Below are 16,337 nucleotides of genomic sequence, written 5' to 3' on the forward strand. Positions count from 1 at the left end.
ACCCACAACGATATGTGGCCTTTTCATGCCAGTTGAAGAAGGAGCGCTTTGAGAAATGCCAAAATGCTGAGTATTGTGGGAGAGTGTGCAAGCCTGAAAAATCTCCAATGTCAGACTGCAGAGCTGGCAGAAACCGTGAGCATCACTGAGGACACTCTCTCTCACACACAGACACACACCTAGGCAGGCCGTGTGGTGCAAAAACAGAAGGGTGGCTGCATTGTGTAACGCATCAACACAGGCTATGAAGCAGTGTAGCGAGTCGGATGCACAGCCAAGCTGTCCGATCCGAGAGGGGAAGAAAGTGAACATAAGGTAAAAGAAAAAGACAGGCTAGAGAGGTTTGGAGAAGAAACAGCTGGTTTAATGACATTACCTCTTACACCTGCAACTTTTCATGCAATTCTGTCAACTAAAATGTCTTTTTAGAAATGTTCTTTTAAATTACAAATAAGAATATTTGCCCTCTGTCAAAAAACAACTGCTCTTGGACTTTTATCAGTGTCTGAAGGTGTTGCATCAGCTATTTCTGCCCAGTAACACCTAATCAACCTGGCCTCTAATAAAAATGATCTAAATGGTATGAAGGGAGCCATTTTCTCAAAATTAGAGGCCTCTTTTAAATATGCTGGAGGAATCAGTTGGTTTTGGAGATTTAACACAAACTGTCTAAAATGTTTTTTGCTAAAATGGTAGCTATGATATAAAGGGGAATTTCCAAAATCTTAAAATCATTTCTTATGTTAAATCCCTTTGATTGATTTACTGAGGGGGTCTGGCCTTTGTTTTGTTAACTTTTGCACATAATTTATGACTACAGCATCTGTAACTGGTATCATCCAGCTAGGAACATGTATTTGCCACCAGATGTTTTTCTTGCATTTAAATTAGGATCTGTTTGGAAATTCAAACAGTAACAACTAAAATACTCAAAATCAAATTTATACAGAAAATTACATTCTTGACTACAAATGAAACTATTCATGTGCCTTTAACTTTTCATGTTTTTGTTGCATTACAATGAAAAAAGGTAGAATTTTTTTTAGAATATACAGTACCAACACAAGATATAGCTTAAATTTAAATATAAGGAAATATATACTGGTTTCTGCATTATTTTCAAACCATTTCCATGAAAACAAAAGCATTTAACATTCAACCCTCCACAGTAAATACTCAGTATGACAACTTAACTGCAATCTAGTCCGTAAATACAGAAGAGCTTGTCCATATTACTTTGGAAAATAGGTAAAGCTCAGTCAGATTCTCAGTGTTGCCTCAGCATCTCTGTTGGAATTAGGCTTGGACTTCCCATCAACTCAAATCATGATGCTGCAACAACCATATTTCACCATAGTGGAATTGCATTTTGCATGCATACAAAAAAGTTCAGTACGTTCTCATCTTAGCAGATCACATTTGTCCACATCTTTGCTCTCCCTTTCACTTAGATTCTAGCAAATTAAAATATATTTCTTCATATATTGACTTGCAATGTTTCTTAAAAGCCAAATTTGTGAACTGTAAAAAGAATTTTGGTCCTCCTGTCAGTAGATTTTCCCAGCCAAGCAAGTGATCTCTTTAACCTGCTCCTCAAAGTTTTTTCTCTCCTTATTAATGATTTTCTTTGCCTGCCAGTCAAAACCACAAGACAATTTTCTTTAACAAATATACAACATGTTGCTCTACCAAAAAACCCCCACAAAAAACAGCAAAAATAAATTGAGTTTTGTGCTTGTAATGTTAAAAAACTGTCAAAGGTCAACAGGCACATAACACCTTTACAAGGCACTGAATCACAGGCTTATTTGATGTACCTCTTGATTTTTCCAACTGAAATTGTTCCAGGGAAAGAACAGGATAGATACTAGAGGTGGTTCTGCACCGGTTTGTAAATAACATTTAAGACAAGAGTATTTTTACAAGGAGAGAGAGAGTTACATAACATACATGTATTGATAGAGAGTTAATCTTCAAGGGCAAAATCAACACAAAGATCAGTTTTCAGTGTGGTACAGGTGAAGCCCTGGTGGAGCGAGGAAACACCTGAGGGAACATTAAATATTCATTGAATACAGTGTACAGTAAGCAGGCCATCCGAGTCATTGCATCTGCTGCTCTGCCTCTTCTCTGCCGTTTGCGTGCGTGCAATTCTGTTTGTCTGCTTGTAAAGGAGAAGAAAGAGAATCTACAGAGTCACGGTAATATCCATTCGGGAAGGTGCCGACCTTCGGGGGGGAACGTGTTGACACATGGCGACGTAACCTTGGCAACCAGCAATCGCTGCGGGTGCAGATGAAGCGAGTTGTCGACACGAGCAATTATCCTGTTGGAGCCCTCCTCTGAATTATCAAACACAGACGCAAAGTTACACAAGCCTCAAAAAATATGAGCTGATAAGAGGCTGAAAGCAAAAGAATAAAAGCATATTACAGAGAGAAACTTTAGGGATGGTCTACACATCAAAAACCCACACCTACTGGGTGATCTGGGGATCTTGATCTCACCTCAGTTTGACATCCCTGACCTTTTTTTCACCCTTCAAGCCTGATTTTGAAACCTACATTTAATACACCAGTGCCTCTTCCCCTGACCCCTTCTCTCACTTTCCCCTCCTCTCCTTTGCCACATCCATCCATCCCACTCCATCCCCTCCTTCTCACTCAGTGTGAGTGCTAAGCAGGGGCCCAGCGGGTTTTCTAAGAGGGCTGTGACACAACCCAGCAGGGCACACACACACACACACACACACGGCTGCAATGTGAGGCAGACAGAGGGAGACTGAAAAACAGAAAGAAATGCATGCTGCGCAGCCACATAAACACACCAATGCACACACACCACTCACATATAGAGGCTGGGTATGGGGAAGGGAACCTATAGCTTCACATTTTACCACCTTAAAACTACAGATGTCAATGTATCCCTATGGGGATTCCGAGACTCAGATCAACACAAAGAAAACCTTCCATTGCAGCGGCCAGGTTTAAGCTCTGTAGATCCTATTTAACTCAGCTGAGGTCAGACTTTACGATTCAACAATCAGAAAGAGAGATTGCTTAAAAAATATGCATCCAATGGAGTTAAAATTCTAATAATCCAAAATTTTGAGGGAAAATGTTCTAAATAACAATTTAACTTTATTGATCTCACATTGGAGAAAGATACCTCTGCATTTAACCCATAACCTGGTGGAGCAGTGGGCTGCCTTTGTGCAGCGCCCGGGGAGCAATCGGGGATTAAGGGTCTTGCTCAGAGACCCAGAGTGGCAGTCTGTGGGAGTGGGGCTCAAACTCAGAACCTCAGGATTCCAAGCTCAATGCCCTAAACACTAGACCGTCACTCCCCTTTATTTTTGCCACTAATAGTGACAAAAATAAGGAGTGATAATGATCACTGCTACAATCATGAATTCTTCTGATGCAGACGATTCTAAAAAGACATGAAAAAATCCTGAAGAACGTCCAGTTCAGCAAAGAGGACTGAGCCACTGATTCCCCACTAAAGTGGCTCAAGAAAATAACTCTTTACATACAGACCTGTGTTATGTTAGCCTTCTCTACATTAATAAACATAATCAAGTTTAAAAAAACAGCATTTTATGTTTTCCAATGTGGGATGTTGTACATTTCTGAAATGTATTTGATGATCATAAAAACCTTAGTGTGAAAGCAAAGCAAAAACAAGATACCGTATCTAAAAATGGAGCAAATACTTTTTCTTTTGCACTTGTATATTATATAGGAAAAATTTTGCACAGCACATCTTAATCAAAGCAGAAAATACCCACTGTAAAACAGGGAGGTTGCAGTATCATGCTGTGGGCATGTTTGTTCTACAGCAGGGAGTGTAATTATATTCAATAAAGTATAATTTTCCTTCCACTCAAACATGAAGTTCAGAAGGTATGAGAATTATTTTGTAAGTTACTATAGAAGCGATTCTGAATTATTTATTTCTAACATAGAAAGCTGAGACCTGAAAGTTGAGAACCTAGTATCCAGTTTAATTTGATCAGTTAAAATTCCAGTCATGTGATAATTTTAGTTTTTAAATCAAGCAAACTAACCTATAAAGTCTGCTGTTTAAATCTAAACTCTTTGGACTTTTACAGACCATTCATGTCAGGCAAAACACGTCATGCCTGTTTAAATCTATGAAGGTACATCCAACAGACCAGAATCAACCACAGTCCGAGCATCTTGTGCTGGGAGCCGGAGTGACTCTCTCACCCAAGGTGTTTGCTCCGTCATTATAAAGCTTGGTATTCATGTCAGGACTGCTATTTTGAAAATGCATGACGCACTCTGCCCCTGAATACCAAGGACGTAGGTGTTGCCAGCCATGAGGGACAGTGCAGTTAGCTGCTTTGTTTTCGCCCTTGATGAAAGTGCAGAATATAACTCATGAGAGTGATAAATCCCTAATGGTCTTTACACTCCAAGAAGAGATTTTTTCTTTTTTTTTACTTTAAATATCTTTTTTCTAAACTGATCTATTATGCAAGATTAGAAATCTATTAATAGGTCATTTTCAAAATAGCATTAAAGGATTAAAAATAGGCTGCACAGGCTAATGAATACTTTCAGTGCTAAATAAGGAAAACATTATTTGGGGCCATTTTCAAAATTATGTTATGCTGGGATTTGAATTACAGTAACAAGGTAAAGATTGATTGGAATTCATTAATATTTCAGCTTTCGACCGTTATTTAATTTTTTTGAGAATATCAGGAATTAGGGAGCCAAAAAAATATGTGTCTAGATGCCAGGTGAGAGAACAGCGATGCTTAATTCACCTTTATGTGCAACAGTCTGAATGAATACATGGAGAGCTTTTGTTTTTATAAACATAGATGTCGCTGACTTCCTTCAACAATTATGCTTGTTATAAAATTAGGATCTTTCAAAATCAACAGGGATGGTTGCAGTTTTGAGATGTTTTTGAGGCAAAGACACAGAATCCAAGTTTGCAATTATTTAGACCCGTCTACCATGACATTTATAGAGTCTGTCATGCCTCCCTCTGCTGATGAGCTTCATGGAGATGCTGATTTCGTCACCTGCCTCCTGACTAAAGCACCATCATGTGCTTTATTGACCATGCTATCTGTCATCATTCAGAGTAGTTGCCTTATTGTCTCAGCATCTCCTTCCCGTCTCTGCAGGTCATATACAAGAGGGAACTGCCCCGCTGGCTGCAGATATACAAGTTGCTCATTGCGCCTGCTGGAAGAGGTTGAGCTGCCTTATTATTCTTCATCAGACCATCACTACATGTATGGTATACTTGCTGAGCTTCAGACACATTCAGCAATGATACTTTCCTACTACACTGGAAGAAATTGAAGTCTAGATGAGCCATTTTTTCTTAAAATAAGTGCATTTGTTCTTGATTTGAGGAACTAAAATACATTTTGCCAATGGAACAAGACTATTTACATTTACAATAAGAAAACACAATTGCATTGTCTTATTTTAAGTGCATTTTATCTAAATATCTTATTTTAAGAGTAAAAATACTCATTCCATTGGCAAATCATCTCCTTTATCTACTCAAATTAAGGGTAAGTACACTTGATTTAAGATTTTTTTTTTTACTTATTTCTAGATCTTTTTTGCAGTGTAGTTGAGGCTCCCTATGTTGAGCAGTCACAATGCTGCCAGTCTGCAAGTTTTGGATTCAATCCCAGCAGTATGTGCATGCTAGTCTGGGCAAGGCACTTATTTGTGTGTGCTTATGAGGGCTATTAGCCAAATATTGTAAAGTGCTATAGAAGAAAAACATTCACCTGGGTTTTATTATTTGTATGTTCCCAAAAGAATGAGGAAACAATCCTAAAACCGGTGCAAATGGACAGAGGTTTAAGTGTTTTTATGCATCTTCAGCAAGAATGTGAATGTTGATAGATTTGAACCATAGCTTGAATAACTCCACATTATTTAGATATAATGCATAACAGCTTATGGCCTGTAATACTTTTATTCTGTTTTGAAGTTCCTTAAACAAAATAATTCATTTGAGGGTCTTGCGGCTGAAAAAAACTCATAAAAAAATCTTGCTTTTTTGAATTCTGATTTATTGTTTATTTGTCTTTTCACCTGTCAGTAACTTAAAGACAAATAAAAAACAATTGAAATAAAATGTATGGGTGAGGGGATTATGAAGAAATAGATTTATGGATAAACCTCTATTCAAGATGTCCCATTCAGTAATTTTCAAAATATATTCTTTGTCCCCTTATAGTTATCGAAACTTTAAAAAATAAGAATAAAACTCAATGTTTTTATAGACTTTGCAACTTTATCTGATTTTATTCTATCAGGCAAAGCCTCAGACTGGGACTGAAACAAAGAACGTTCGTGTCTGTTTTTAGGCCGTTTGGGTGAATTCCTCAAAGCAACGATACAAATAAGAAATGTGGAGGAAAACCGATTTTCACAATAAATACACAGTTAAAAAGCCGACTGTCCGGTGGACGCGTCTCCGTTTCCTGTGTGGTCCGTTTGAAGGGTTAAACCCCAAAGTGAACTGAATTGTAAGAAGTTGGTTTCCAAGGGAAACTGTTCGCACCGTTCCAGCTGAGGCGGGACAAACCAACTGCTTCACAGGGAGGGGATAGGGGTGCTCGGTCCTAAATACAAAATAAACTCACACTCAGGCGATTAGAAAATACACTAAATATTGTTCAGATTAAATACTGACATTTATTAAGCAAATGTAGTAGCTTTTAGTTATGTAAAGCGATTTTGAGGAGTGAATGTGAGCATCGTTTCTACTGTCGACCCCTCCGGTGTTGCCAGTGTGCCGGGTTTCCTGCCAAGTCGGTTTGAAAAGAGCAGACAAAGGCTTTGAGCTCAGGACGCCCCTCTCTGCCTCTCACTCTGCCCACAAAGCCAGCATAAACTCCCATCTTTTCCGCTTTCCTCTCCCCCCTCCACTCTGTCATGGAGCTGCCCCGTACCCAGCGGCGCTAAGACTCCCGCTTCGGCGCTTTACTTCCTCCTTCTGAAATGTACGACCGTCTGGATCCCCGCTCGGCCGCCGGAGGAAGGCTTTCTGTGGGTAAAATACGAGGAAGCGTCGTCTGAGAGAAGAGGGAGAGAGGGGGGACGGATTGACGCTTTTTCCTCCTCTCCTTCCCTTCGCCCCCTTTTTTCCCCCGGCTCCTTTATTTTTGGCGGATAGCCGAGGGTTCAAGCCGGAATTAACGTTTTTCTGTCCGTTTTGCTTTAAAAATATCCATTTGAATCCTGCTGCGCAATCAGAGCGGATCACGTGGCACCAGAGAGAGTTGGATCGATTTTGCACAGTTTGGAGTGAAAGTAGGAGTTAAAAAAACCCCAACAAAAAACAAGAGTAGCACCAGACTCATCTTTTTCTACTTTTTTGGGGGGAGTAACTGGGACTGCTGTTACTTTTGCATCATTCCAAGTCCAGAAGGTGTTGTTTTTTTTCAGCCTTGGAGGTCAGGGGTATTGCTTCTTATATGCCTGGGTTTTGAAAAACAATGGAGACGCACATTTCGTGCCTCTTCCCAGAAATTTTGGCCATGATCTTCAGCTACCTGGATGTGAGGGACAAAGGCAGGGTGGCCCAAGTATGCATCGCTTGGAGGGACGCATCCTACCACAAGTCGGTGTGGAGGGGGGTAGAAGCCAAGCTGCATCTCCGCAGAGCAAATCCCTCCTTGTTCCCAAGCCTCCAAGCCAGGGGGATCCGGAGAGTCCAGATCCTGTCCCTGCGCCGCAGCCTCAGCTATGTCATCCAGGGGATGCCCAACATAGAGTCCCTCAACCTGTCTGGCTGCTACAACTTAACAGATAATGGGCTGGGACATGCATTTGTCCAGGAGATCCCGTCACTTAGGGTTCTGAACCTAAGTCTCTGCAAGCAGATAACAGACTCCAGTCTGGGTCGGATCGCCCAGTATCTAAAGAACCTGGAGGTGCTGGAGCTCGGTGGCTGCAGCAACATCACAAACACCGGGCTTCTGTTGATAGCCTGGGGCCTCCACAGACTAAAGAGCCTCAATCTGAGGTCCTGCAGGCATGTCTCAGATGTGGGGATTGGACATTTGGCTGGCATGACCCGAAGTGCAGCGGAGGGCTGCTTAAGCCTGGAGTACCTCACCCTCCAAGACTGTCAGAAGCTGACAGACCTGTCACTCAAACACATCTCCAAGGGGCTGACCAAGCTGCGGGTGCTGAATTTAAGCTTCTGTGGGGGGATCTCGGACGCCGGGATGATCCACCTGTCCCACATGACCTCCCTGTGGAGCCTCAATCTGCGCTCCTGCGACAACATCAGCGACACGGGAACTATGCACCTTGCCATGGGCACCCTTAGACTCTCCGGGCTGGATGTCTCCTTCTGTGACAAGATCGGGGACCAGACTCTGGCATACATAGCTCAGGGACTGTACCAGCTCAAGTCCCTGTCCCTGTGCTCCTGTCACATCTCAGACGACGGGATAAACCGGATGGTTAGGCAGATGCACGAACTGAGGACCCTGAACATTGGTCAGTGCGTGCGCATCACAGACAAAGGGCTGGAGCTCATAGCTGACCACCTGACCCAGCTGGTGGGCATCGACCTGTATGGATGTACCAAGATCACCAAGAGGGGACTGGAGCGAATCACGCAGCTCCCCTGCCTTAAAGTGTTGAACCTGGGACTCTGGCAGATGACAGAAAGTGAGAAAGTCAGGTGATTAGGAGTGTTTTGGTGTGTGCGTGCGCGTGTTTGGGTTTTATTTTTGGGTGGATAGGGGTCACCAGGAGCAGGAGTCGGGTTGAATAGCAGAGGTGATTTTCTTTTATTTAAAAAAAAAAAAAGGAAACCCCTCCCTGAAAGCTCCTGTGGAAGGTGAGCCTCTTCCGTTAGACCAGATCATTCTTTCTTTTCAGCTTTTTAACTTTCCATTCTGTTTGCCCACATCTTAAATATAAAACTTAATATCTTCCAAGTAGAAATCACTTAAAAGGTTGTTTTGAGATGTTAACTAATTAGAGTTACAATATCCCAAGAAATCTGACCTGAGCTGCAGCAGCTTAAGTTGTAATATTTAATTTTCTCATCAAATTTTAAATTATTTACATCCATCCATCAAAAATCTTTTTTTTTAATATTCAAAGCGAAGAAAGGTTGTCCAAACTTAGATTTATTTTTGCTACGAGTCCAGATTTGACGACTAATTTCCGCTACAGCCATCACGCCTAATAAACGTTTGGCTACCTCGTATGTGGTTGCTTTTCAAAAGGATGTATACAGAAGAAGACAGAGGAAAGCTGAGAAACGAGAGACTGGTAGAAAATGTGCCTAAAGGGACTGGAGCTGCCCCCTCCCCCATTCCTCCCTCCCTCCCTCCCTCCCTTCTTCCATGAGAAGAGCCAGTGAAAGGAGACCAGTACGCAATCTGACTACCTTTGTTAATTTAACCCTATAAACAGCTCCTGTTTTCTGTGGAGTTCAGTCCAAATTCGCTTCACAAAAAAATTCCCCAAATCAAACATGGAGCAAAAAGGTTTCTTATTGTGTGTTTGTTTTATTCTTTCAAGGATAAAGTCCAACTTTAATGTCCTTTTTGGCAGGATTATGAGCATACCTCCCCCTGGCAAAAATACCTATAATTGTTTTAATATAAATAGGCATGGGCCGGTATAAGATTCTAGTACATTTAAAAACAAATACGAGACACTTCTTTAAATAAAAAAAGTACAGCAACAAATATCCGTATTATATTAAAATCATACAACTATGAACGACATGTATAGATGTAGAGCAAACAGATGTACTGATCAGAGAAAGAAATTGGCAGATTTCTACTCGATCCTTGGATTAAATATAAAATATAAATAAAAAAGAAACTAAGAACTTGATGCTTCAATAAAAGTATTTGTACTTTAATCGACTTTAGTTATTTAAAATTTGCATCAATGTTGGGGATCTTACCCAGCTTTAGTTGGTAAAAAATATTTGATGATTTTTATTTTTATTTTATTTCAGTCTTTAAATAAAATAATTGGCAGGTTAGGCCACAAATTTCAATGATGAGAGATCAGAATTTGCGAATAAAAGCCTGATCGTCTCATCATTTAGAGAAACCTACTAATAGTCAGTACCATAGATGGCGCTAGTAGAGTTTCTACACCATGACAGGGTTGGTTTGTAACTACAAATATTCCTCAATGGTCATTTTATAATTATTTTAAAGTCAAAGTAAATAGTAGGACGTGAAAACTGTAATTGGCAGGTCAAGCCTTTAACCTAATCAGAGTTCAGTATCGTCCTGTAGAAACTTTGATCAGTGCATCCGATAAAAGGTTATTTTCATGGTTGTTGATTATTTATAGCTTCATTGCCATTAAAAGGCAGTTTATTTCCCAAAAGACAAAGGTGTCCTATTAAGAGAAATTTATGTGTTTTTTCAGCCAGCTGATGGGCAGTCTGCAGTAAAAGGTGATGCAGGGACGGTGTTCCATTACTGGGGCTCTATTTGGCCAAATGTTTTTAAAATTGGGGGGAAAAAAATGATTGTAAATGACATTTTTGCGGTTTGAGCCGACCCATGCCTAACGACGACACAGAGAAGGGTCCGTTAACTGTTATGTTACACCTTGTAGGTATTTCTGTAAGGGACGCTGGTGGAGATGAGTGTTCAGAGTACTTCAAATTGAAGTGTTTTCTATTTCTTACCCTTTATTAATCGCAGCTAATCAGGGTTTGTCTTGTGCTCTTATTTTCCCACATTAGTATGGACGCATTCATATTCATGTTGCCCTTACTGGTGCAGTTTGTGTGTTTTTTTCCCCCCTCATTCGTACCCTGATCATCTCTGAATAAAAGTACCCTTCAAATCAATCCTCAGACATGCTTAGAATAAATAGCAAATCGATTATTTTTCCTTCCTTTCTCCCTCGAGTTTTGGTTTGCAACGAGCAGAATATACATCTTCTTTTTCTCATCTCACCGTCCCTCCTTTCCAAAAAACACATGCAGATTTAGACTGTACACACATGCACACGCGCACACTGACGCCAGTGTGTGCGCATTTTTTATTGTAATGCAATGACCTGCTAGAAGATGAATATAAACGGATGTGCGTCCTGCTGAAGAAGCTCTGTGTGTGTGTTGACAATGAAGAGATGTACTGTATATTATGTGTTTGTAAAGAAAAAGAATGCAGAATCCCAAATGAAATTGTTTTATATTCTTACGGTTAAAAACAATTAAAAGATATTTATATAATTAATGAATCAGTGGTGTGGATTATTTGTGTGTTTTAAATTCCTCCTCAATGAGCTCTTCTGCACTTCATAACAATATGGCCTTTTATTATTTTAATGCACTATTCCAAATAGCTGCCCACATATTTAGAACCATTGTCCTGCTCATCAAAAGGGCTTGAACAAAAGCAAAAAAAATCTTTGTTTTATTATTTATGAGGAGGCTCAAAATGGATGCTTGCCGTCTTGATTTGGCTGCAGTGCCTGTGTAATTAATTATCACCATGTTGTTTATTATAGACCGTTCTGCATTGCTGATTTCTTTTTTTTGAAGCTTCAAAGTCTAGTTATTTGCAGATGGATCCAGAAGGTACAAAGTAGGAAAAAATAAAAGCACATTAACGGTAGGGTTTAATAAAGTAAAGTTTCCCAGATGTTTTTTTTTTTTTTAACCTTTTAGGGGGTTGTGGTGCTTTGTTTGAATTGTTCAAGCAGCGTCTTTGCAGCTACATGCAAGTTTTCTCTGACTGCTTTCCATCAGGACATGGCCTGTGCGTAAAGTGACACATACCATAGTTAAACAGGGCTTGCCAGGCCTGCTCAGCTGCCATTGTCTGCTTTTAGAAGTTAGCAACATAGGTTTTTGGGCTTTTTTTCTTGCTTTTCTCCTTCTCTTGTTCAGTCACGCATACCAGATCCCAGACCAGGCAGGGGACCTTACCAGCACCGCCACACATCCCCCCGCCTCACACACACACACACCACACACAGTCTTCCTTTTAGCATTCCACACCACCATTCAAAGCATTTAAGCATTCTCTCCCTCCTGACTCTCTGTCCATGGGGATTTGAGGATAAAGGCCAACAAGAGGGATTGTTGACCACAGGGACACACAGAAAATGTCAATGTTGGCTGTTTTTAAAGTTCCTTCTCTCTTTTTTTTTTGAAGTATTTTGGTATTGTGCAATAGCACTGCAACAAAACTGACTTTTTTTTATATTCAAAAACGAGCTGAAAGATTTGAGTGCATACTTTTGTCTCTATGGCAAAATGAGTTTCTATTTTATTTTGTCAAACAGCTCTGAAGTAAAATATGTTTAGAATAATCATTCATGCACTTCTTTTCTTTCCACATATGAGCTTAAAAATGTGATTTTAGGATTTATGCAACAGTATATCATGCACTTTATTCAACCCCTTTTGCAGAGATAGCCTTGAATAATGATAAATAAAAGGGCATTAAAGCTGTTTTTTTAGTGTATTTTTCCAACAATAATTGTTGCCAGGACTCATCTTTTATTGCTCTGTACAAAAAAAAAGTAGTTGTAGTTATATTAGAGGCAGGGCTTTCTTCCCATCAAAGTTTCCCTCTAATAAGATATCAAAAGGTTTTGTCTCATAATGGCAACCCAAACTTACGTCAAATTCATGTGTATAAAAGCAGTTTACAAACCAGGCAACAGAAGAACAAACTGTAGCTAGAACAGCTGCAATCCATTCATTAGATGAATAGCAAGCAGGGAGGTATACAAGATAAAACGACTGTTTCTTATCATATGACATTTGGTGCACAGACCCTCTCCCGATGGATACAGGAGACAGGGAGGTCACGTTGGGTATTGCTGCAGAAAAGCTTCTGCAGGATGAAATGTAGACTCACAAAGATACAATCAGCTGCATTCAAATGATAATGGGATACTTTATTAATCCCCGCAGGGAGAATCCCTCTTTGTGTCCACTACCCTCCTCAAAGAGGTCAGAGGTCAGGGACCGGCTTCAGAGCACCTCTGCACGAGCTGCTGTGGGAGTTGGGTGACTTGCTCAAGGACACATCAGCAGGGAGTAAGGTTGCCAGGGTTCACTTTATTTTAGTTTGAGAGTCATGTGCATGTGATGCAGTCCACCTTTAGGCATCATCTTTTTTAACCAGTAAATTGAGTTCTTAGTGAAGTTACAGCCTGAATTTACATTTAGAATAGAGACAATTGAAGGTAAATCTAGCCTGGAGTGTTTTTAGATTTTATAACATTAATGCAAACACTAGGTGCATTATGGATTGTTTTAAAGTGCATGGGTGCTACCAGTCTGTGGACACAGAGTGCCTAATATTCCAAATATAGCACTCCCAATTTACACTTTTGTACAAAGTTAAACTAAATGGTGCATGTAAATGTAAAACTTCTTTGCATTAGAGGTCCCATTTTTTATTTCAAAAATCACATCATTTTTAAGTGACAAAAAAAAACTGTGGACAAAAGGGGAGTAAAGACTGTAATACGCATCTGCTGATATTCATCTTCTGTAAACTAAAAAACACTTGAGTGGAATAACTTTATTTTTAATTAACACACATGCAACAACTAAACTAAACATTTACAAATGTTTGATATAGCCAATCTTTTATTTTTACCCACCAACTCTAGAGAAGTAATATACATTAATGTATATAATATAATTCCATCTGTTAATATCTTTCAAAGTACTTGCTGGTAAAAAAAAAGAGACTGCTTGACTGAATTATTTAATTACAACTACAGCACTAACTACCATGTAATCATATCACGGAATTAACCAACTTAATAGAACATAAATGTAAAGCCAAAGAAAAGGTGGCGATGGTTTGGAAAATATTTTACCAAAATGAAAAATACCCTTTAGTCTAGATAGAGTCTTCTGAATCTTATTGCAGATTGAAGTCCCGGCAGCAAGGGTATGTTTGTAAAACCATTTATTCATATTTTATACTTCTTAGCCTGAGAAATAGGCTGAAGATTCAGCATTTAGGAGCAGATTTTTAATATTTGCAAAGCATGTACTTAAATGGTCCTTTATTAATAATGAATACATTAACCGAGAGTAAAAACGAATGGAGAGATAACATATCATAGAAAAGGACCGCCCTAAAAGCATCAAGTGCCGACTGTCCTCTGAGAAACCGCTTCTGTATTTATCTGGGCATGTGGCAACCTGCTATCAGTTTCAAGTCCTCAGGTTAATTATCAATATATTATAGACTTGCATAGAAAAACAACAACAAAAACCGTTTGACCAAAACAGGTTTAAAAATTATCTTACAATTGTTGCTGGATGGGTTAAAAGTTACTAAACCTGCAGATCTGAGAGGAACCACAGAGTCACTGAGCAGCCTGAGCTGTGTGAAAATTATAACAAAATTTGACACAAAGTGGATCATATTCCACTTTTAAAGAATGTGGCATTGAATTAATCTAATAGGAGATCTGTCCAAAATACAAATTGCTCAAACACAGGTAACCCTTAGAAAGCTGACAGCTGTTGATGTTGCTAAGAAAGCAGGTCGCTGCAACTTAAGGGAGACAAACAGAATAAACTATCTGCAGTTAGCATAGTAAACTGGCCCCATCCGCCAGTGGCCAAAATTATTTTTGCCTGCAAGTGGTCTAGCCTCGATCAATGCCTCAGGCCCTAGAACTGGCGGGACAATCACAACGCAGAGATGCGTTTTGAACTTTAGGATGCAAAGCGGGCGGGGGTTTGAGGGCGTGACGACAAAGCTGCACAACGTTAAAGAAAGCACAAGGAAGATGGCAACAACTATTGAACAGTTCTCATTTGACTCAGCCTTGGAATCAGTTTTGGAAGGATTAGACTTGGGGTTTTTGTTGAAATGTGAGCAGGAAGAGGCTCTACACTCATTAATTTTTATGAAGGACTCCCCCACCAGCTTTCTGTCGCGCTTACTACGTCACAGCGTTGGCCAATAGGCACAGACATGGTTTGAAAAACAACGGGTTGTTCTCATCAACAATCTTCCAATGTCTCATTCATCGGGACCAGACTAAATCACACATTTAATCTCACATTTAGTCTGGTTTATCAGGCTAATCTGCAGCATGAAATTGAAGAAAAACTCTAATCAGATAGCTCAATCAGCCCCAACAACTCAGATGTTAATATTTTATTTGGGCTTAAATCATAACATTTTAAATTGACATATCACAGTTTGTAAATGTTAGTACCTTCCACAGACATTTGCAACAAGATCTGATAAAGTTAGCATTTGTTTTTATTAAGATCTTGCCACACTTTGATGTACTTGTTTCAGTGGTTGTGTCCAGGGCAACCATAACATTGGTCTCCTGCCACCTCCATGGTTCAGCATGGAGATGCAGAGTTCAGAGTGACCTGCTGTGTCAGTTTTTCCACCATGAATAGTGCTTTGCATACATGCACAACGCTACAGTGGGTGCTCTGCGATTAAATCTCTCCTTTTCAAGCCTGGTCATTCTTTATTAACCACAGACTGATATAAACTGTTGTTTATCAGGTCATTTCAGAAGGGAACTGGTTGCTTTCGATTCAATAATGGTATCTGAGTAAATTTAAGTTAACAATGTTTCCACATTTCAATGATATAGTATTTTATGTAGTTCAATCAGATACAATCCAACAGGAGAATATTGAGGTTTGAGGCTGTAACATAGTACAGTATTTAGAAAATGTAAGATGAATTAGCAATACTTTAAGACACTGCATGATAGATTGGTGATCTGGCATTTGTGATTGGCATCTAGAAGCCTGCACAATGTCCAGCCTGACAGTTTCATTTTTCTCACAGCCTCAGGGACGCTTCTGGAAAATTTCAAGGCTGGAACACATGAAAGTACAGTGCATGCTAATGTTGTACCTAAAAAGAGAAATCGCTTTATTTTCTAGTCCTTGCCTTTAGATGTTTTTGCAAAGTTAAATTAGCTCAGTCTGCTGTACAGAGGAATCAAGCCACTCTGACTTTTTTAATGGAGCTCACAGAGGCTACCGCTCTGCTGATCATGACCTCTGATCACCGAGCAACATGATGGTTGAAATTGGTGCATTCTGTTTAAGAAGACAAATAACCCTTTTTCTCTTCATAGTCTGAGAGTGAATCAGGTTAAAGTTGTGTTTTAGGTCAGTTAGGAATACCAAACATTATTTCTATTTTATATGAACAAATGATTTGATATAATTCTTTATCACTTTTCCAGAGTCAAATATTTCCACACACGAGTACTAGGCCTTTAAACAATTTGGAAAAGTCCAGCTGATGATTAGGTGGCGATTTAAACTATTTTATTGAATAATTAATTCTA

General features: G+C 39.6%; 2 protein-coding genes across 5 annotated transcripts in view; one reads left to right on the forward strand and one right to left on the reverse strand.

Moving 5' to 3' along the window:
• LOC107094605 (protein Wnt-5b) overlaps nucleotides 1-16,337 on the reverse strand; it is a 95,059-nt gene that overhangs the window by 29,133 nt on the left and 49,589 nt on the right. The gene's annotated exons all lie outside the window — the stretch shown is intronic.
• On the forward strand, nucleotides 6,847-8,824 carry LOC107094604 (F-box/LRR-repeat protein 14). The gene has a single exon (XM_015390324.1). The coding sequence runs from the start codon at nucleotides 7,511-7,513 to the stop codon at nucleotides 8,711-8,713; it is 1,203 nt and encodes a 400-aa protein (XP_015245810.1). The 5' UTR covers nucleotides 6,847-7,510; the 3' UTR covers nucleotides 8,714-8,824.

This window comes from Cyprinodon variegatus, unplaced genomic scaffold, assembly GCF_000732505.1.
Source record: "Cyprinodon variegatus isolate N-32 unplaced genomic scaffold, C_variegatus-1.0 Scaffold493, whole genome shotgun sequence".
Classification (NCBI taxonomy): domain Eukaryota; kingdom Metazoa; phylum Chordata; class Actinopteri; order Cyprinodontiformes; family Cyprinodontidae; genus Cyprinodon; species Cyprinodon variegatus.

What these genes read in the sequence shown, in the direction of transcription:
- LOC107094604 (XM_015390324.1), top strand. Translation starts at nt 7,511, where the DNA reads ATGGAGACGCACATTTCGTGCCTCTTCCCAGAAATTTTGGCCATGATC.